The 19,601-nt window shown below is 48.5% G+C and overlaps 6 protein-coding genes across 6 annotated transcripts; 4 read left to right on the top strand and 2 right to left on the bottom strand.

Moving 5' to 3' along the window:
* Positions 1 to 1,367: 1,367 nt before the first annotated feature.
* Positions 1,368 to 2,100, bottom strand: GGS23DRAFT_479754 (opioid growth factor receptor conserved domain-containing protein). The gene has a single exon (XM_051514290.1). The coding sequence runs from the start codon at positions 1,973 to 1,975 to the stop codon at positions 1,382 to 1,384; it is 594 nt and encodes a 197-aa protein (XP_051372754.1). The 5' UTR covers positions 1,976 to 2,100; the 3' UTR covers positions 1,368 to 1,381.
* Positions 2,101 to 2,461: 361 nt separating this feature from the next.
* GGS23DRAFT_562682 (NAD(P)-binding protein) lies at positions 2,462 to 4,396 on the top strand. The gene is made up of 4 exons (XM_051516040.1): positions 2,462 to 3,033; positions 3,130 to 3,182; positions 3,253 to 3,421; positions 3,491 to 4,396. Exons 1-4 carry the CDS (start codon positions 2,990 to 2,992, stop codon positions 4,116 to 4,118), a joined length of 894 nt encoding a protein of 297 aa, XP_051372753.1. The 5' UTR covers positions 2,462 to 2,989; the 3' UTR covers positions 4,119 to 4,396.
* A 7-nt stretch (positions 4,397 to 4,403) lies between these two features.
* Positions 4,404 to 5,147, top strand: GGS23DRAFT_562679 (uncharacterized protein). The gene has a single exon (XM_051516039.1). The coding sequence runs from the start codon at positions 4,884 to 4,886 to the stop codon at positions 5,121 to 5,123; it is 240 nt and encodes a 79-aa protein (XP_051372752.1). The 5' UTR covers positions 4,404 to 4,883; the 3' UTR covers positions 5,124 to 5,147.
* Positions 5,148 to 13,663: 8,516 nt separating this feature from the next.
* GGS23DRAFT_479702 (uncharacterized protein) lies at positions 13,664 to 14,644 on the top strand. Its single transcript, XM_051514289.1, has one exon. It carries the CDS (start codon positions 13,762 to 13,764, stop codon positions 14,434 to 14,436), a length of 675 nt encoding a protein of 224 aa, XP_051372751.1. The 5' UTR covers positions 13,664 to 13,761; the 3' UTR covers positions 14,437 to 14,644.
* A 1,300-nt stretch (positions 14,645 to 15,944) lies between these two features.
* Positions 15,945 to 17,480, top strand: GGS23DRAFT_479672 (uncharacterized protein). The gene has a single exon (XM_051514288.1). It carries the CDS (start codon positions 16,274 to 16,276, stop codon positions 17,156 to 17,158), a length of 885 nt encoding a protein of 294 aa, XP_051372750.1. The 5' UTR covers positions 15,945 to 16,273; the 3' UTR covers positions 17,159 to 17,480.
* Positions 17,481 to 17,897: 417 nt separating this feature from the next.
* Positions 17,898 to 19,413, bottom strand: GGS23DRAFT_604425 (glycosyltransferase family 4 protein; the record flags this gene model as incomplete). The annotated part of the gene is made up of 2 exons (XM_051519598.1): positions 17,898 to 18,861; positions 18,932 to 19,413. The coding sequence occupies 2 exons, from the start codon at positions 19,411 to 19,413 to the stop codon at positions 17,898 to 17,900; spliced, it is 1,446 nt and encodes a 481-aa protein (XP_051372749.1).
* Positions 19,414 to 19,601: the final 188 nt, after the last annotated feature.

Genomic DNA, 19,601 nt, shown 5'->3' with positions numbered 1-19,601 from the left:
CAGCCTCTCTTTGCGTCGTACTACTGCCCACCCGGCATATGCATAGGTCGCCCTGCAGTCGATCCATCCTGCGAGGGGGGACGGCGTTTCGCTAAGGGGAGACCAAAAAAGATCGAAACGTCTCTACGTCATGAGCTGCAGGGTCTGTAACTCTAGCCACGTAAGAGAAAAGAGCGCGATAGTATCAGCCCATGGAGGTGAAGAGACTCTATAAAGCTATGTGAGGCCGTCCTCGTACGGTATAGAGATATAGATGTCACCATCTTTATACCCTGTAAGCCGATCAATTGTAGGTATCTGCATTCTTCCTACTAGCTTTAGGTACCTACCTACCTAGGCACCTAAGTCACACACGCAACAGGGTGCGCACGACATCTGCGAAAACCAAGCATGAAGCCAACTATCACCTCCCACTATACCTCGTCGTAGCCGTAACCCTCGGTATTCCCTGTGCTCTCCTCTCGCCCTCGTTTCCAGCAGTGCACCCATGCGAGGCGACCGATTACGAGGTCCCGACTCGACGGGCCTTTCTCTTCCATCCCACCCTGCATGCGCCGCCGTCTCCTTGGGTATTATCCAACCGGGCCTCCCTCGTATCGCTATTATCTCCTGCATACGCTGCCTATAGTGGCCTTGCACCCTTTCTACCCTTCCCCACACGGCCACGCGGCGCGGGATCGAACGTAACCCCAACTCCAAGTCGTCGACGGGCAAACCATGTCTACCACCTACAATACGAACTATATCGCACCATGCTATACCCTACCACTCACCCGCCTCTATACCTACCACCCGGCAATAGAGCCCCGGTAGGTATACCTAGCACTGCTACACCACCTTCCCACAACGCCACACCCAACATACAGGGCATGCGCCAGCGATGACGGGATGATCGCCCGCCGGACGGGGGACCGTCACGAGAACGCAACAACTTGCCAGTCCCCCTTCTTTGGTTTTGGTCCGATGCCGTATCGGCTGCCGACTACGCTGTATGAGTAAGTAGGTATGTAAGCAAAGCGGTAGTGGCAGCTAAACCGGCAAGGGGGTGACGCGTCATACCTAGGTACATATTACTCCGCCCAGCTGCAGAACAGAAGAGATCGGGAAGAGATAATACGATTATGCGATGATAACAACGACGACTACGATACCAAAAAAAAAGAAAGAAAATTTCCAGTTATGGTGGCTTCATCTAGGTATGTTGCTAACGAATACGCTGCATTAATACATCACCATGCGCATCACTTCTCCCGAACGAACGAAAGCCGTGATGTCCCTGAAGAGAGTCGATACCGACTCACTCCAACTATCTATCTATCTACGCTCTTGTCTCCTAACGTAGTATTTCTATGATGTCGTCTTCGGCATCTTGTCGGCCGCCTCAATCGAATTTCCTGAGCCATTCAATCGGCTCCCCCCCCAACCCCCTACTCAAGGGATCTGCAGACCTGAAGAACCAGTAGAGCACGGTCGTGACCGAGACAACCAAGCCCATGGACTGGTTGATCCGAACGAACGCCCGGTGGACAGCGGCGGCCTCGCGGCTCAGACCCAGGACGCGGAGGCTCCTGATGATGCGGGATATGCGCAAGTGGTTGTGGTCCTGATACTTCAGCCACCTATGAAACACTTGCTCATTCTCGGATAACGGTGTGACTTCCACCTCTAGCGCTGGCCCCTCCTGGTGCCACGCTATGTCGAAACCGTAGAATGCGAGCATCCGCTTTAGGACGCGCCTCACCTGCTCTCTCAGCTGCACGTCTCCCCGGAAGTAGATAATCACATCTTCGTTGAGCTCTGGCGCGCTCGAGTCCGACGGCTCTGGCAGCGGGAACAACACCTGGATATAATCGTGCGACTGTTCCAGCTGGTCGTCGCTCCAATTCAGTATCTCATCGAGGGTACGACCGGCGTGATCAACCCCTCGGGTATCTGGATGGTAGAAATCTACCAACTGTTTGAGAGGGTGTGTCATTTTTTTTTCTTTCCTTTCCTCCCTATTCCAAACTGACTCGCCTGCGCAAGCCTTCGTCTCGTCTCGCTCTGGATGCTTATTCTATGCTGGGGAATAGAAGCGCGGCTTGGTGTATCCTCTGACAATGCGTGCGCTTGGTGGTGGTGGCATAGATAAAGTAACCGCCTCTTCGGGCAGAGGTGAGTCGTCCATATATAGACGTATAGACAAGACATGTAGATACTGAAAGAAAGAAAATATCCATTTTGTTATGCCACAACACTTGTGTAACAACCAAACAAGTTCAGCCATCAACCAAAGGAACTTGGAAACGTCGTTGTCCTCCCTCAAAACAACGAGAAACAAACGAGAGAGATGGAGACTCCCGACCGTCGCGCCCGGCCACGCAAGTCCACTCGCTCGGCGTCCGCGCCCGGCGCACGGCGCTGACGTCGTACGAGGGGAGAGCGCGCGTCGGCGAGTCGTCTGGGAGCCCCAGGCGGGCCTGCGCATCGAAGTGTTTATCTCTTTATCCAAGTACTGGTTATGAAGCGGAAGCGTAGGGATGTGCGGTTCGAAGTGGGCGCCGGGAGAGCTGGCGGGAAGGGCGGTCTATTAGCTAGTGTCTCCATGAGAGTGACGCTGGTCGATCTTTTCTGCGTCGAATCCTCTTCTCCCCGTGCGTGCTGTGCGGCGCCCAAGCAGCAGCAGGGGGAGGCGGGGAGGCAGGGCCAGAATGGTTGATCTCGATCAGTAGAGATCCAGCACGATATAGTAATCATAATGTTGGAGGGGGACATGATAATTCGAGAGAGGTCTGCCTGTGACAGTTGTTACTTAGGGAGGGGTGAATTGGCGGTGGCAATTATCCCTCGGATAGGAATATTGTCCCTCGGATAGAAATGCCAGCAGCACGCGCACTAAACTACATACTACCTATATAACTCGACGATTAACCCGTCGCAGCTGGACCTAGCAAACTGTTCCATCCTGTCCAATAGGTATACATAGTCAACTGCCACCATTTCGCCGAAAATGACAGGGCCCGAGCCAGGACAGAAGACGGTTCTCATCACCGGGTGAGTGGAGAGGGCTCTCTAATCATGCTTTGCGCGGGCTTTCCGGTGGAATCCTTCCCTCGTTTCCTCGTCCCGTCCTGACTCGTCCGTCTGCAGGTGTACGCCCGGGGGCATCGGCCACGGCCTATGCCTGGAATATCACCGCCGAGGTAGAGGCATCTTCGATCTTTGATTCAAGTCACAGAAGAAGAAGAAAAGGCGATGCTGATATCGCCGCAGGCCTCCATGTCATCGCCACCGCCCGCAGGCCTGAGGTGCTGGAAGAGCTTGCCGCCGTGGGCATGAGCACTCTTGCGCTCGATGTCACCGATGCCGACAGCATCAAGAGATGCCACCAGGAGGTTGCGAGTCTCACCGGTGGCAAGCTGGACATCCTCGTCAACAACGCGTAGGTTACTTGCTGCCGCAGCCGCGGGTCGCCTTCCCCGCCCAGGACCCGTCGCTCACTAGATCGCAGCGGCCGGACGCACACCCACCCCGCGACCGACATCTCGCTGCCGGACGTGCGCCAGACGTTCGAGACCAACGTCTTCTCCATCATGGCCATGGTGCAGGCGTTCGTGGACCAGCTGATCGCCGCGCGGGGGCTCATCATCAACGTCTCGTCGCTGTCGTCGGTGACGCCGTACGTCTTCGGCTCCGTCTACTGCGCCAGCAAGGCCGCCGTGAGCGCGTACTCGCGCACGCTGCGCATGGAGCTCGCGCCCTTCGGCGTGCGCGTCATGGTGTCGATGACGGGCACGATCCGCAGCAACACGGCGAGCCAGGGGCACCGCACCCTGCCACCCGACAGCCTGTACGCGCGCGCGCGCCACGTCTTCGAATGGCGGCTCGCCTTCAGCCAGAACGACTCGACCATGCCGACCGACGTCTTCGCGCGCCGCCTCGTCGCCGACTCGCTGCGCCCCGAGCGGCCTCTCTTCCTGCGCACCTGGTTCGGCCGCCCCGACTGGTTCTGGTACGGCGGGCTGGCGCGCAAGGTCTGGCTCGGCACCGCCGTCGGCGAGTGGGTCATCGATACCGTCTGCTGGTCCCGGTTCCGCATGGACGAGGTGCAGAGGCTGGTGAGGGGCGCCTCAGAGTAGAAGATACCTGCATCGCAGCGTGATTCCCCCGAGAACGGACGAACGGAAGGAGGAGTAGGTGTATCGCTACCGCGACGAATCCCAGCTACGGAGAAAACGTCTGTCGATGTGTTTTACAGTCAATAAATGCCCATCGTTTGTGTGCTCACCTAAAATATGAGACCGGTTACCACTCGACAAGGGGCAACTAATAAATGATGACAAACAGTGAGACATGCAATAGTTTATTCTTAACCCACGCTCTATAAGTAGGTAACTGGATATGCTGACAACAGGGCGAGCATTGCTGTTTCTTAACCCTACCTAGTAATCGCCCGCCCAACTAACACCTACCTACCTATTAATCCCTCTCTAGTAGATAACTACCTACAGATTCCAGTCAAGTCCCGAATCCCTACGCGCGGTACTTTTGATGCTCTTTTATTACTCTAAAGCGTCTGAAACCAGCTTTCACTTGTCGCGTGGTACGAGTGGCGATGGAATTGGTAGGTAGGTATAGGTAGTTGACGTCTACCAGTCTTCCCGGGTATGCTGCTTCTCCCTCCTCCGCCACCATCGTCGCGTTTAGTCGATTCGTCCTTCACAAGCCGAGCGGTTAAGTAGGTGCTTGTACCTACCATTTTCCGATTTGGCGATACCAATGCGACCCACGTGATCACCGAAGTTCCCCGGCTCGTCAATTTCCCTTGACGTCGACAACTTGGCCTTAACCCAATAATCAACCCACTACCGCTACCGCTACCATCTCATCTACCCATTGTCAGGATGAAGATAATCATTACGGGAGCCACGGGGTTCGCTGGGGGGGCACTGGTTCGACAGGCCGTCGCTAATAACAAGATCACGCATGCGTTCGTCTTGACTCGCAGGCCACTACCCGAAGAGCTCTCGAAACACGCGAAGCTCACTGTCACACGGGGATGGAACCCTACGCCAATAAATCAGGCCATAAAGGTTAGGAGGATAATATCGGGTATTAAAGCCGTTACTTCGGCGACTTACTAAGGCAAGTCCTAGATAAGCTTCGGATAGCTTCGGCATTAAGGTATAAAGGTATAAAGGTATAAAGGTACTTCCGGGTTATATTAAAACGAAAAGAAAACGTAAAACTTAGAAGAAGATAAGGACCTAAGAAACCTCCTATAGAATTATTAATTAAATTAAACCTATTTTAAATATATCCCTTTGTTATAGATAATTCTATATTACTTTTACCTTTATAACTTTATTATAAGTTAATAATAAGAAAAGCTTACGCCTACGCCGGCGTTATACGCCAAAGCCGATATCCCGGTATTAGTACTACCGGATTAACCTCGATCCTTTATTAAAGAACTAGAGCCGTAGGCTTTCCTACTTCCGCGATTAGCCGCTTCGGGACTAGCGCGGATTTCTATAACGGAGGTAGCTTAAATAATAGCTACGATTAATAAACTAAAGGCCGTAATAACGGAATTAAAGGCAAAAAACGCCGAACGAATTACTTTAGCGCCTTAACCGGAATTAACCCCTAAACTAATTAATAAATCCTTCGTCGTATATTAATCCTAGGAATATAAGGTAGTTATAGCGGATACTTCGGAAATCGTAAACTTAGGAGTAATTATACGTAATCTTCCGTAGTAAATCGTAAATTTATATAAGTAAATGGAATAAGTATATTAAAGCCTAGTAATACTAATTAACTAAGTCGACGTAGGATACCGATAAAATACGATCTTAAAGAAGTAGTACGAATAATTACGATAGTTTTATTAAATCGCTACGGTAATATAAGCTACCGGTATCTAAACTACGAAGATATAAATCTACGAGTTCTAGAAATAGGTCGTAGAATAAAGTATTTATTTCGCTTAGAACGTATAGGAAACCGTAGCTAAGTTTATCCGGTAAGATAAAGTACGAACGGCCGTAATAAATTAACTTCGAAACGCCGTACTATAAAATTAACGAGCCTTAACCTAGCTACGCGAGAAACATAATAAATTAATAACGGACGTTAGCTCTTAGGCTACGTAAAAGAATAAATAAATTAACGAAATCCTTAGTAAAAAATACCTTATCCCCGGGGCTATAGAAAAAGAAACCTAACTAATTAAGAACGACTTTAAAGCTTACGCGGTTAATTTAATTAAGGAATATTAATAACGACGACTAAGTAATAAGCTAATAGATATTAAGTTTATTATCGTAAGAGCTAGCTAAAGGATAAGAACGCCTACTCCCGCGCCGGATACCCGTATTACGATAGCGTTTACCGGAAGATATATTAATAACGAGGCTAAAATAAGGGAAATTATTTCCGACGGCGTACTCTAAGACGCCGCGGCTAAACGTACCGCCGCGCGCGTAAGAATCCGTTTCTAGGACGCCGCGGTAAACGCCTTTATATTAAGAGGAGCCGGGTAAAGACTACCGTAACCGCTACGGATCCCGCGGAATGCCTTAAGGAATTTAAAGGATTCTAACGACTCGGATAACTTAAAATCCGGGAACCCGTAAAGGCCGCGACGCCTACCCGGCGTCCCTAAAAAACCGTAAGAACCTCTCGACCCGGCCGAGGAACGTATAGTTAAGGCTTAAACTAAAGCTATAAATAATCGATAAAGTATTACGGTAACTATTAATCTAATATACCTTATTAAGCCTACGGCTTATAACGGTAAGGACTTAATTAAGTTCCGATTATAATAAATTAAGGTTAAATCCTATCTCGAAACTTATAAAGAAAGCTTTACCCGGAACGTTTAAAAGATTAATTAAATAAAATCGATACTTACCGAAAAGGCCTAGCTCTAGTATTAATAACGGCTAACCTAGGTAGAAAGGTTAATAATCGTTAATACTTAGGCGGGATATTCCTAAGTACTTTAAGAACGGTTTAAAAATCCCGCCGAACGATATCGTAACTTTAAGAAGATATAAGAATTAAAGTATTAAAGAGATATCTCTTAATACCTTACCGAGCTTATAAACTTTAACGATATCGTCTAATAATCCGGAATTACCTTTTAGAATTATATCGTCCGTACCTTACCCGACGAAATAACTAAATTAATTTATTTACGATTAAGTAGCATCCCCGAAAGCGATAAAGCCTTCCTTAAAGTAATTAAGGAAGCCGGTTAAATCTACGAAAATATAATAACTAACCTAAGGATTTCGGGAAAAGGAAGGTCCGCTTCGTAAAAGGAGTATACGAAAGCGGATTAATAATAACGGTAACCCGTAAAAGAAACTCGCTCCTATTTAAGTTAACCGGTAAACGAACGTAAGGAAAAGGATAGTAAGAAACCCGTACCGGCTAAGGACTTACGATAGATAGGTAATAAGGAAGCTTTAGCTAAGATTAACTAAGCCGTTATTAATTAGCGAAAGAAGAATAAGAAGGCCTACTAGAGATACGGAAGAAATAATTATTAAACCTTAGCTTACTTCGTAAAAAAGGACTTAAAAGGACGGGACTTACCGGCGTTACCTAAGAAAGTCTTATCGGGAAAAAGAAAAAGGAAAGAATCCGAATTATTATTTAATAAAAGGACTAGGATCGATACTATTATACGATAAGAGGAAATTCTTTCCCGTATTATAAAGCTATCCGACTCCGATAAAGAACGGGATTTTTAAATGCCTTTCCGTAAGCGTTAATAAGAAAAAGGGGCGATAAAAATAACGTAAAGATTATAGCTACTAAACGGCCCGGAACGCCAGAAGTAACGGAAGCGGTACTAATAACGAAGAAATTACGAGTCCCCTAACGTAACCTAAACGAACTAAGGTTAGGTAAACGGCTTATTTATACGATATAAATAAAATATTAAGGAAAAGAATACCCCTTACGAGTTTTCCTAGATACCGGTAGTAAGGTACCTTTAATTAACGCCGCTAAAGTCGAATAATTACGCCTTTTTATTAACTAACGCTCTAAGGCTAGGACTTTAATAAGATTCGACGGCTCGGAAATCTCGTTAGAAGGACTTTAGTATATAAACGAAATAAAGCTCCGTAGCTACGAATATATCTACCGTATCGCTTAGAAAGTTAGTAAATTAAACGAAGAGGTCGATATTATCCTACCCTAGTAATAAATAAAGGAATATTTCCCTTAAGGATTATTTATAAACGAACGGCTATACTTTAACTCGTTACGGTATTAAAATTATCGCTTACGGCTAGCTCGCGTAGGAATAATACGAAAAGTAAAGGCTTTAGTATAAGTACCGGAATAATTTCGCGACTTCGTTCCTATTATAACTAAAAAAGCCGAATAACGGTTCCTTAATCGGTAACCGTAAGACTACGCTATTAAGCTCCGACCGGGAACTACTCCTCCGTAGGGACCTTTATATATTATAAACGGACGATAGCTAGACGCCTTAAAACCCTAGCTCGACGAAATAATAGCCATGGGAAAAATCCGAAAATCTAAGGCCCCTTACGGTATATTTATAATATTTATAAAAAAAAAGAACCCGGGCGCCCTAAGACCGGTAGCGAATTACCGGGAGCTAAATAAAATTATAATACCCGTCCGATATCCGATCCCGTTAATTAACGAATTATAGAACCTATTTTAAACGGCGCGGTAATTTACTAAGATTAATCTAAAATCGGGGTTTTATATAGTACGGATTAAGAAAGGCGATAAATAAAAAACCGCTTTTAAAACGCGCTACGGGCTATACGAATATATAGTTATGCCTATGGGATTAATTAACGCCCCCGTTATCTTCTAGGCTATAATAAACTATATCTTCCGCGACCTCTTAAACGCCGGGGTTATCGCTTATTTAAATAATATCCTAATTTATATTAATACGTTAGAGGAATATAACTAATTAATTAAAGAAGTCTTAAAACGGCTTATAGAAAATCATTTAACGGTAGCCCTAAAGAAATATACCTAGCGAACGTAAGAAGTTAAATTCTTAGGATATAATATAAGCCTTAGGGGTATTATTATATCTAAAGATAAAGTAGAAGCTATCCTTAATTAACGTATCCTAGCTATACTTAAAGACTTATAAAGCTTTATTAGGTTCGCTAACTTTTACCGTAAATTCATACGTAATTTCTCGGGCATAGCTAGGTTAATTACTAGCGCTAATAAGAAAGACCGTAAGTTATGGAAATAGGAAATCGAGATAGAGAAGGCCTTTTAGGAATTAAAAGAAACCTTTACGAAAGCTTCGGTACTTATATATTTCGACCTTAACCGAGTTTTAATTATCGAAACCGACGCCTTAGATTTTATTATTTCCGCGGTCCTCTTATAAAAGGATAATAAAGGAAAACTAAGACTAGTAGCCTTTTTCTTACGACGACTTATCTTAACGGAAATAAATTATAAGATATATAATAAAGAACTACTAGTAATCGTCGACGTATTTAAGAAGTAACGATATTATTTCGAAAGTACTTAGTATTAAATAGAAATATATTCCGATTATTAGAACCTAACGTACTTTACTACGGTAAAAGTATTAAATCGACGCTAAGCCCGCTAGGCTTAATAGCTTTTTTCGTATTACTTTATAATATACTATCGCTTAGGGAAGTAAAATAAGAAAGCCGATATTTTATTTAAATTATTATAATATCGCCTTAAAAAAGGAGGAGCTAAGGATTAGCCGATAGTAACGGTTCTATAGGAAAAGTATTTTTTAAAAAATTCAGGCTTACCTACGGTAATATTCTCTAGCGTACGACTAAATAATATCCTAATATCCGCTTAGACCTTAGAATTCGTTAAATAGGTTAAAACGGTAGCTATATAAAACCCGGAGTATTAAGCTTAATTAATTAAATTATTCGGTAAGGAAATAAAGCTTTAGGAAGGCCTTCTCTATCGACGAAACCGTTTCTAGATACCTAAGGACTTATAATAGGAAATAATTAAATCGGAATACGATATTAAAGTAACGAGGCATATAGGTATAAATAAAACCATAGAACTTATTACTCGTAACTTTTAGTAACTTAACCTAGAAGTAATAGTTAAGGAATTCGTTAGAGGATACCGCGAGTACTAATAAAATAAGGTATCCCGATATATCCCGTTCGGATTACTATAGCTTATAAAATTATATTATCGACCATAGCAAATAATCGCGATAGACTTTATTACGGACTTATTAATATCTAACGGTTACGATTTTATTTAGGTTATTATAAATCCCTTTACTAAGATAACGTACTTTATCCCGCTAAAGAAAGACGGTAAAAAGGCCGAAGACTTAATACCTATCTTTATACGTAATTATTAGCGGTTATATAGGATCCCTTTAGATATTATTTCCGACCGAGACTTACGATTTACCTCCTATATATAAAAGGACGTCCTAAAGCTCCTCGGCGTTAAGCCTAGAATAAGTACCGCCTTTTACCCTTAAACGGATAAATAAACGGAAAGACTTAACTAAATCTTAAAAGCATACCTACGCGCCTTTATAAATTACGAAATAAGCGACTAGGAAAACTTACTACTTACTACCGAATTTACTTATAATAATACCGCTTTAATAACTACTAATATATTATCCTTTTACGCTAACTATAGGTAATACTTAGTAATATATAACCCTCCTTTAGGTATTCCTAAAAATCCAGGAAATAACCTTTATACTTATTAAATAACTCGGATATATAACGAAGCTAAGTAATATTTAGAAAAAATACGGTAGCGGATAAAAGGATAGGTAAATAAATACCGAAAGAAGGAACCTCTTCTAAAAATCGGATAGCTCGTTATATTAAATACCCGTAATATTAAAACCAAGCGTCTTATAAAGAAAATAAATAAGAAGATATTCGGTCCCTTTAAGATCTAAAAGGTCGTCTCCCTTACCGCCGTAACTTTAATACTCCCGAAAGGCTAGCGTATTTATAATACCTTTTACGTATTCCTTATTAAACCTTATCGCGCTAGTAATTAGGAATTACCTAACCTTAATTAGGTCCTACGGAAGGTAGCCCCGATCGAGGTAGAAGACTACGAAATAAATAAGGTATTAGATTCCGTAAGGACCGGAGAAGTTATTAGGTACCTAATAAAGTAATAAGGCTAGCCGGTTAAGCGTTACTAGACTTAGAAACCGTAGGAATACTTTACTACCGAAGGAACGAAAGGAGCCGTTAAGTTATTCTACCTATAGAACCTTAATAAACCTATTAACTATCGGGCCTAGGTATTACGCTTAAGGACGAGCTCTTCCGAAAAAAGGAAATAATATTATACGGAAATAAAACCCTACGCTAATAAATTAAGCCATAAAGGTTAGGAGGATAATATTAGGTATTAAGGCCGTTACCTCGGCGACCTATTAAAGCAAGTCTTAGATAAGCTTCGGATAGCTTCGGTATTAAGGTATAAAGGTATAAAGGTATAAAGGTACTTCCGGGTTATATTAAGACGAAAAGGGAACGTAGAACTTAAAAGAAGATAAGGACCTAAGAGACCCCTTATAGAATTATTAATTAAATTAAACCTATTCTAAGCATATCCCCTTGTTACACTCACCGTAATCGAGCACAAGGACTTCTCTATCCACCCACCAGAGCTTCTAGCCCAGCTTGCAGGGGCAGAGGCGTGTCTCTGGTGAGCTATTATTCTACCAACCCCAAACGTAGTGATCGGGGGCTAAAAAGACTCCGCAGGGCTATCGGAGGCCGCGCCTTTGATTTCCCCGATATCGAAACGGCAAGGAAGGTCTCCGTTGACTATACGCTGGCGGCCGCGAATGCCTTCCTCACCGAGCTGTCTCCGAAGCTGCCGGACGCACAAAAGTTCCGGTTCGTGTTCTGCAGCGGGAGGTTCGCCGAGTGGGACCAGAACAAGACCCTGTTCATGCTGAGTAATACTCGACGTATTAAGGTGAGCTGCCTTGGAATTCACGCTCTGGACGCTTTTACGGGCCTGCTATGGTTGGACTTCTTAGAAGCGCTAAGTATATTATGTCGTGTAAAGGGTCAAGTGGAGAAGGGCCTTCTCGACCTCGCCGACGCCAACAAGAACAGGCTCGAGGTATGGGTCGCGCGGCCGGGCGGGATCGTGAGGAATTACGCCGGGTTGATTAACGTGTTCACTGCCAACACGTGCGGATTCATCGCTGTCGACCAGCTAGCCAAAGCCATGGTCAAGATCGCGCTTGACGGCTATCCAGACCGGATTATCGAGGCGGATGCGCTATTGAAGATGTGACACCGCCCCGGGACCTGCGCTGGGGAAGGGGGAGAGGGCGGGGGAGATCTCAAAGTCGAGCACAGAGAATCCCGACAAGGGCGTAGTGATTCGACACTACTTGCTAACGACTCATCTCACCGGCTTGATATTGTTGAGGCTGGGCGGGAGGACGCTTGGTCCCTCCTTTATACCACAATTATACTAGGTGTTCCACAGTCCCTACTGGTATTCCTTCGAGGACTCTACGCGACATCGTCTGAAGTAGGGTGAAGCAGATAAAGAGGACGGCAATAGCTCACTTCGGCTGGAACCGATAGCCAGAATAATCTATACTGTACTACGTCAATGTATAGGTATATGGTCAGTTTCTATTTACGTTGACCGTACGCCCCATCAATTCCAGGGTTATTCCCTTGTGTTTATTATAGGGTCTATTTTAGACTGATGTATAATCTCAAGGCAGACATTTAAATGCTGACAGGGTCCATCATAAATATTGTCAACCCTGTTAGTGTTTGTGGGCTCATTCACGATCCGTACCCATATACAAACAGACTTAGACTGAGAGCGATCGTACGGCGCCGATGTTCGCAGCGGATACATCCTGATCCTGGAGCAACTGACGATCGGGACGCCTACCAGCACACACGAGGCACTGGGATACAGGGTAGGAAGGAATGTAACAAGCCAACGGAGGAGGATGCGGAGTAAATACTACCACATAAGGAAATACATTGCGGCCTCTGGGGAACACGCCAACGGCCTGATCCCAGCCAGGATGACACGGGACAGGAGATAATTAATTCGTCGAAGGGGTCCCAACCATTTAGCTATTGGTGGGTGGCTCACAGCTGTCCCCCCGGACGTCGATCTGCTTATTATTAGAATAGCATCTGTTAGTGTCGACTCTCATGCATGTAGTCTAACAGGGAGCTTGCGAGCCGTCGCCGGTGCTGGCTCTACTACGTAGTATGTGCGTACCTGCATACAACACCGACCTACCTAATATATATGCTACCCATATCGCCGCCCCGTCATGCCGGCTGAGAAGCAAACAGCAACAAGCTGCCGTCGACGTGGTGTGTGGTAGGATGCCAAGTGGCCGGGGGAGCAGGAATCGGTTGGGCCAGGCTTCGCTTAGGATTGCTACTCTGCACAGCCGCAGAATCAAGGCCGTGAGATTGGAAGGATGCAGATTCCCCTCTATCCGGAAATCCGTCGCTGCCTTCCCACGCCTACAGATACCCCGGGTCGATCCTTTATGACGGAGCAGAAATACTGTCCTCTCCTCCCGCGCGCTCTGAGGCTCTCTCTTTCTCTCTCGCTCGCTACCTCTACCTACCTCACGCTTACCCCTCCCCTCCCCTCCCCTCCCTGCCGTATACTATTCGTCTCCATTCCTGACTTTCGCGCCTTGGGAGGACCGCGGCTTGCGCATTCTGAATACAATAGCTAGATGATATGAGGAAGTTCCTGGGATCCCTGATCGCAGCGGCGAGCGTGGTCAGCGCGACGGTGCCGACGCTGCGGGCGCCGGCGTGCGCGGTGGGCAAGGGCAGCGTCGAGTACAGCAAGTCGGTGCCAGACGGGGGTCCGTTCCCGCGGACGCAGGTGGGGGTGTGCTACAGCGAGACGGCGATCGAGATCACGTTCACGGCGCTGGAGGAGGAGCACTTCTTCTTCAACGCGAGCCAGGGGACGAACGACGCGATCTGGGAGTACGAGGTGATGGAGGCGTTCGTCCACCGGGGGACGAACGACCCGCAGACGTACCTCGAGTTCGAGGTCAACCCGAACAACGTCACCTTCCAGGCCTTCATCCACAACCCGTCCAAGGTGCGCGCGGCCGGCCGCGCCTTCGACACCTTCTTCGTCGCGCAGCCGCTCGCCGACGGGCTCGCCGCCCGCACCGTGCTCGACCGCGCCGCCCGCACCTGGACCTCGACCGCGACCGTGCCCCTCGGCCTCTTCAACGTCGACCCCGGCCGCGCCCGCGGCACCGCCTGGCGCATGAACTTCTTCCGCACCGTCGTCGCCCCCGACACCTTCCCCGACCAGCTCCTCGGCGCCTGGAGCCCCCCCGACCAGCCCAGCTTCCACATCACCCCCTTCTTCGGCAACGTCTACTTCGTGTAGCGGCCTGCGCGCGCCCGCCGACGCTAACCGGCCGCGCTCTAGATAGGACGAATTACTAGTAGTTCAATACGAACTTGGCTCGTCTCGTATTTATTAGTGAGGCGCGCGCGCGTGCGAGAAGGAGAAATCCTGCCGCCGCCGCCTGGCCTATCGTAGGGACGGAACCCCTCGTATCCCACCCCGCATCGCGTGACAAGCGTGACATTGCCCGACCCGTCGAATAGGCGCTTGGGATGTTCCCCCGGTGGCCCGATCGACCGCCGGAAATTTTACGGCCAATCGCCTCGTGACCTCGCCACCGTAGGGGTACAGCTGAATTGATGCTGTCCGTAATGATACGCTATTTCGGGACCTCTTAGTACGCTCCGTATACGGCAACATGTGTGTTACCTAGGTATATATCATGCGTCGGGTGCCTAGAAGAGACGTGAGCGAATCTAGACACCGGCTAGGTATGGAGTTGACTGGGTAGTAACATCTCTGAGTGGTTGGTTTCACAATCTGAGGGCTAGTGTCGATAGCAATACTAGGATAGACCATAAACATAGGTACTTGCGTGGCAGGGCGTGACATGAGAAATGCAGAAAGAGGGTTGGGTAAAAGGGTGAGATGGATTTCTTAGTAGCTCTACGGAGTGCCAATACTGCGTAATGGCCAAGGCTTCGATCCCATTACGGGGCACTGGAGACACCAGAACGCGTGTTGACACAATCCGTTGCCGCTTCCACCTACGAACTACACCGCTATCAGCGTTCTAACCGGCAAATACTCTTCCGAGTAAGTTTGATTCTCGGGTCTTATAGAAGTTACTGTACGTATAGAGAATCTCTTTCTCCTATAAAAAGGCACGGTATATAGTTGCCAAAAACTCTTACACAGTTGAATGCACCTTTAGAGTCAACTATCACGTAGAAATGTGAACGCCAATACATCTTAATTTGGCTACCTAGGCTCATATGTGAGCTTTCTATGCGAGATTAACGCTAGCACTTAGCGAGCGAGTGGGGCTTCTGGATGTTAAAGGTTGGCAATCCTAGCTTTCAAAAGAGAATACTGTTTCATGGTGATAATGGTAGAACGGCTGTTGGGTTGCTCTTATCGCAAGACTTGAGGCTCCGGAGGAGGGATTTTAGTTTGAAATTATCCATAGTCTGTCCTAATTATCGTATCTACTCATAGCTGAGCAATAACAACAGAGACTGTCCCCTCGGACTATCGTTGTGAGAATAGATCGAGATTCAAACGTTTTTCTTTGTATGTATGTGGGTATGAACTTGGCTAACCTATGCCAGCAGTCCCCATCTCTACCATAGGCTGAAATTTATACCTACTTGGCACGTCCTAAGGGGAACGTGCAGAACAATTCTATTTAGAAGGATCAGATAGGATTTCTACCACCACAGGCAGCCCTATCCTCCTCGGGGATCTGACCAATAACACCTCCTTTCTTGTAGCTGGGTGTACGGTGATCATGTCGTCCCTGTCCGCTTTCGGCTTGGCTTTTACCAAGAACCGTGGCGACGGGATCCGAGATGAGGCAGTCTACACCTCTATGTGTAAGCGCGACCTTGGCGGGAAGAGCCTAGTTTGAATATGTACGACGTATGATCTTTGCAACGTAGTAGCATCCTTGGGCTAGGCTGCAGCGATACCAAAGAGAATACCAATAATCAAGGCGTGACTCACTACGTCTGCTTTTCTTTTCCTTTTTCTTTCTTTTTTGACGTGTCCCTTCTCTGGTCGAGCAGGACAATTGCACAACTAACTCGCCACCTAATTTTGCCCTTCATCAACCTACCCCGGGCGCGACAACACCACGCTAGAATCGCTGACCGGGATGCTTGCTCCCTACACACCGATAGCCGTCGCGGCCGTGCTCCTCGCCGTCGCCGCAACCACCGCTCGCGCGGCCATCCCGCCAATCACGGGCCGCGACTTCGACTTCAGCGTGTCCTATGAATCAGGGATCGAGTTCTTGACGACGGCGCCGCCGGCGGACATCCTGCCGGCCGAGGACGTCGTGCGGCGAATACCGCGGCTTGCGCTGACGGACCCGGACGCGGCGGGCGCGGGCCGCGACGCGCTGTACCTCGCCTTCGTCGAGGTGACCCGGCTGCCGACGGTCCCGGGGCCCGACGAGCTCATCTACGCGTTTCCGTGGATCCAGTCGGACTTGCGGGTCGCGGCGGACGGGACGCTTGAGCTGCCTGTCTTTAGCTCGCGCGCGAGCCGGAACCCGACGCCGTTCGACACTGGCGAAGTCCGCAATGCTACCCTCCACGTCTGGCGCCAGACCCCTGAGCTCCTTGCCTTCATCGACGATAGCGACTGGCCCGTCTTCTGGCAGGTCGCCCGAGTCTGGTCCAACTCCACCGCCAAGGTCTCGTACGACTTCTCCCGCGCGAACGTCGACTTCAAGACCCGCAATGCGACCGCCCCGCCTCCTGACGACGTCAACGAGAGCGCCGCCCCCGCAGAGGAGAGCCGCACGTCCACCGCGGACTCGTCTTCGATAGGGTGCCCGGCGGCTAACACGTCGGCTACTCCCAGCGAGACTTCTAGCGAGACGGGAACCGGAGGTGACTCGGCGGCTGCGACGACGACTGGCGCAGAGGCCCCTACTGAGACCCCCCTGGGGAGCTCTGCCTCTCAACTGTCCTTATTATTGACTCCTATATCAATGGTCGCTTCCGCCATACTATTCTTCACTTGGGCCATTTGAACAGCCTCAGACACGGCATAGGGTGTGTCCGCTCCCTTCGCCCGGCGATGATCTACCCTGAAAGGGCCCTCTCGACGCCGAGAAATCGGGTCGAACAAGTCTCCAATCCACATACATCCGAGTATGTAACGAGAGAGGGCTGTCACTAAGAGATCGTGGTTGATGTCCTGTTAGACACCGCTGGACCTTTATTCACCTCACATGGCCTTGCTGGTGTGATTAAGGTGAAACCTCGACCATTAGATACCGCGAGCTGGTCACCGGCCGAAACATCCACCGTGGATAGTCACAAGCACGCACTTGTCGTTATTCGTTATGACCGCCATAGAGACAGCATAATTAGTCGCGTGCGCCGCTACAGGTGAATCGGGAGTCAGGACAAATTGTATCGGGATACCTCCTACCATAGATGTATCATCCATCATATATCCACGTACCTAATTATCATACCTCAATACCGAAAGCTTTACATCCCTCCGTTTCCATTTGATTTAGCGTCTAGGCTGTTGGCATGGTCTTCATGACCGCGTCGACGTATGAGGAGACGATGAAGCATTCGCGATCACGTAGATACCCACGCATATGTGGGTACATGGCGGGAAAGGATTTGCCGTCGGCGCAGACGCTTCGATATCAACATCTTCATTCGCGAAAAAGCCCACACCCTGCACGTACTTAGCACCTCAATGTTCCATGACCCCTATTGAATTTGTCACCTGGGGGAGGGCACAATGTTGGCTTAGTGATCGTCGTCGTCATCACTGTTTATCTGTTTCCGTGGCCAGTCTCGGGCGATATCGATCTGGTCCCTCGGCCAGAACCACTCGCAGAGCACGAATATCAAGTAGTCGATGATCACGCATAGGCAAAACAGCTTCCCAGCCCACACCCCGCAGCCGTAGTAGCGTTTTAGTCTGTCGATGAGGGCGAAGTTGCGCCCTCGCGTAGCGCGCCAGTGCCGGTCATGACCAACATCAAAGCCGTAGAATTCCGCCTCGCTGATATCGCCGGATATGCCTCGGTAGATACGGTCGGTCCGCTTCGCGACATTAGTCCACGAGTACATAGACTTCACCTGCTCGTGAAACTTTTCCGTCCGAACCCTGTTCGCCCGGAGGGCCGCAATAGCTCTTCCGGTCGCGGCAACTAGGTCGTCCTCTTCGGGCTTCGCAAACACAGTCATATGGGACGGTAGGACTTCGGGGATCCCTCCAACTGCTGTACACACGACATAGAGACCACAGCTTGCGGCTTCGACGATGACGGTACCGAAGGCTTCGGTCAAGCTAGGGTGCAGATAGATATGCCCTCTCACCATGACATCTCTCACGTTCTCGTGTCGCACAGGCCCTAACATTTCCACCTTGTCTTGCAAGACGTTCTGTTCAATCATCTGTTCTAATTCGATGGCTTTAGGCCCCGACCCGGCAATGATGAATCGCGTGTTGGGGTGGTTCTCGAGGATTCTGGGTATGGCTGCGGTGAGGAGGTCTGTCCCTTTGTTGTAAAAAAGACGACTAATCACTACGATCGTGAGGGTGTCGTTAGGGCCGAGAGGGTGTGCGGGCAAGGGGTGCTGGACGAATGCCATCGTACTCGGGTCGGGACGTGGAAGAGGTCTGAAGTTATCGGAGACAACAGCATTTGGTATGACAGATACCATGAGAGGATCCAGAGATGCCCTCAAGACCGTATTCTCCTTGCTTCCGAGGACATGAGTACAGGCCTAAGCAAGAACCACAAGTAGGGGGGGGAGGATCGGTGGGGGTGTACCATGTATTACTAACGCAGACGACATGGTCCACGTCGCTCAGAGTAAACTTCAACAGCTTATTCGTCAGGATGCTCGCCGCGTCGGCGAAGCCAAATAGCGAGTGGTCGGTGAAGACCGTTCGCAATCCCATCGTTCTAGCATGGAGCATGGCCTCCTGACACAGGCTACTCAAGCTCGCGTGGCCATGGACAATCTCGATACGTTCCCGGATGATGATATTACGGAAAAGCGGGAAGAAGGAGAAGACGGTGGGAAAAGTGGCTGAGCGATATATGACCGCGAAGGGGACGTGGAAGACCTTGATGCCGTTGGTAAGGTAGCGGATGCCCTTGCGATCGTCGTAGGCATGGGTGATAACGATCACCTTGTGGCCGCGGTCAATCAACTTGGATGCGAGCTGGTAGATGTGGCTTTCGATACCCCCAGGCTGGGGAAAGAAGAAATCGCTAACCATAGCGATGTTGTAGGTGCGGCGCGGCATCGTGGCGGACGATAGTCGTAGTCGCGATGCGGGCGGGAACCCCGAGTCATAGTCAAAGGCTGATAAACGCTTCCGCGAGGGCTATGAATTGGTATTCTGGGGTTAAGGACAAGGTCTCCTTTGCGGTTACCGTGGAATGCGATTTGGGGGAGTTGCGGATGGGGAGAGATAGTTGCGGTGCTCAATCT

Source organism: Durotheca rogersii, assembly GCF_024521655.1.
Source record: "Durotheca rogersii strain YMJ 92031201 chromosome Unknown GGS23scaffold_7, whole genome shotgun sequence".
In the NCBI taxonomy this organism is placed as follows: Eukaryota; Fungi; Ascomycota; class Sordariomycetes; order Xylariales; family Xylariaceae; genus Durotheca; species Durotheca rogersii.
Note: the sequence above shows the minus strand (reverse complement) of the source record. Positions and strands in the feature narration are given on the sequence as shown.

Bases quoted from the DNA above. Each gene is read 5' to 3' on its own strand.
- GGS23DRAFT_479754 (XM_051514290.1), bottom strand. From the start codon at position 1,975: ATGACACACCCTCTCAAACAGTTGGTAGATTTCTACCATCCAGATACC.
- GGS23DRAFT_562682 (XM_051516040.1), top strand. From the start codon at position 2,990: ATGACAGGGCCCGAGCCAGGACAGAAGACGGTTCTCATCACCGG. The intron at 3,183-3,252 runs GTAGAGGCATCT...ATATCGCCGCAG, and splicing joins CCTGGAATATCACCGCCGAG to GCCTCCATGTCATCGCCACC. The intron at 3,422-3,490 runs GTAGGTTACTTG...ACTAGATCGCAG, and splicing joins GACATCCTCGTCAACAACGC to CGGCCGGACGCACACCCACC.
- GGS23DRAFT_562679 (XM_051516039.1), top strand. From the start codon at position 4,884: ATGAAGATAATCATTACGGGAGCCACGGGGTTCGCTGGGGGGGCACTG.
- GGS23DRAFT_479702 (XM_051514289.1), top strand. From the start codon at position 13,762: ATGAGGAAGTTCCTGGGATCCCTGATCGCAGCGGCGAGCGTGGTCAGC.
- GGS23DRAFT_479672 (XM_051514288.1), top strand. From the start codon at position 16,274: ATGCTTGCTCCCTACACACCGATAGCCGTCGCGGCCGTGCTCCTCGCC.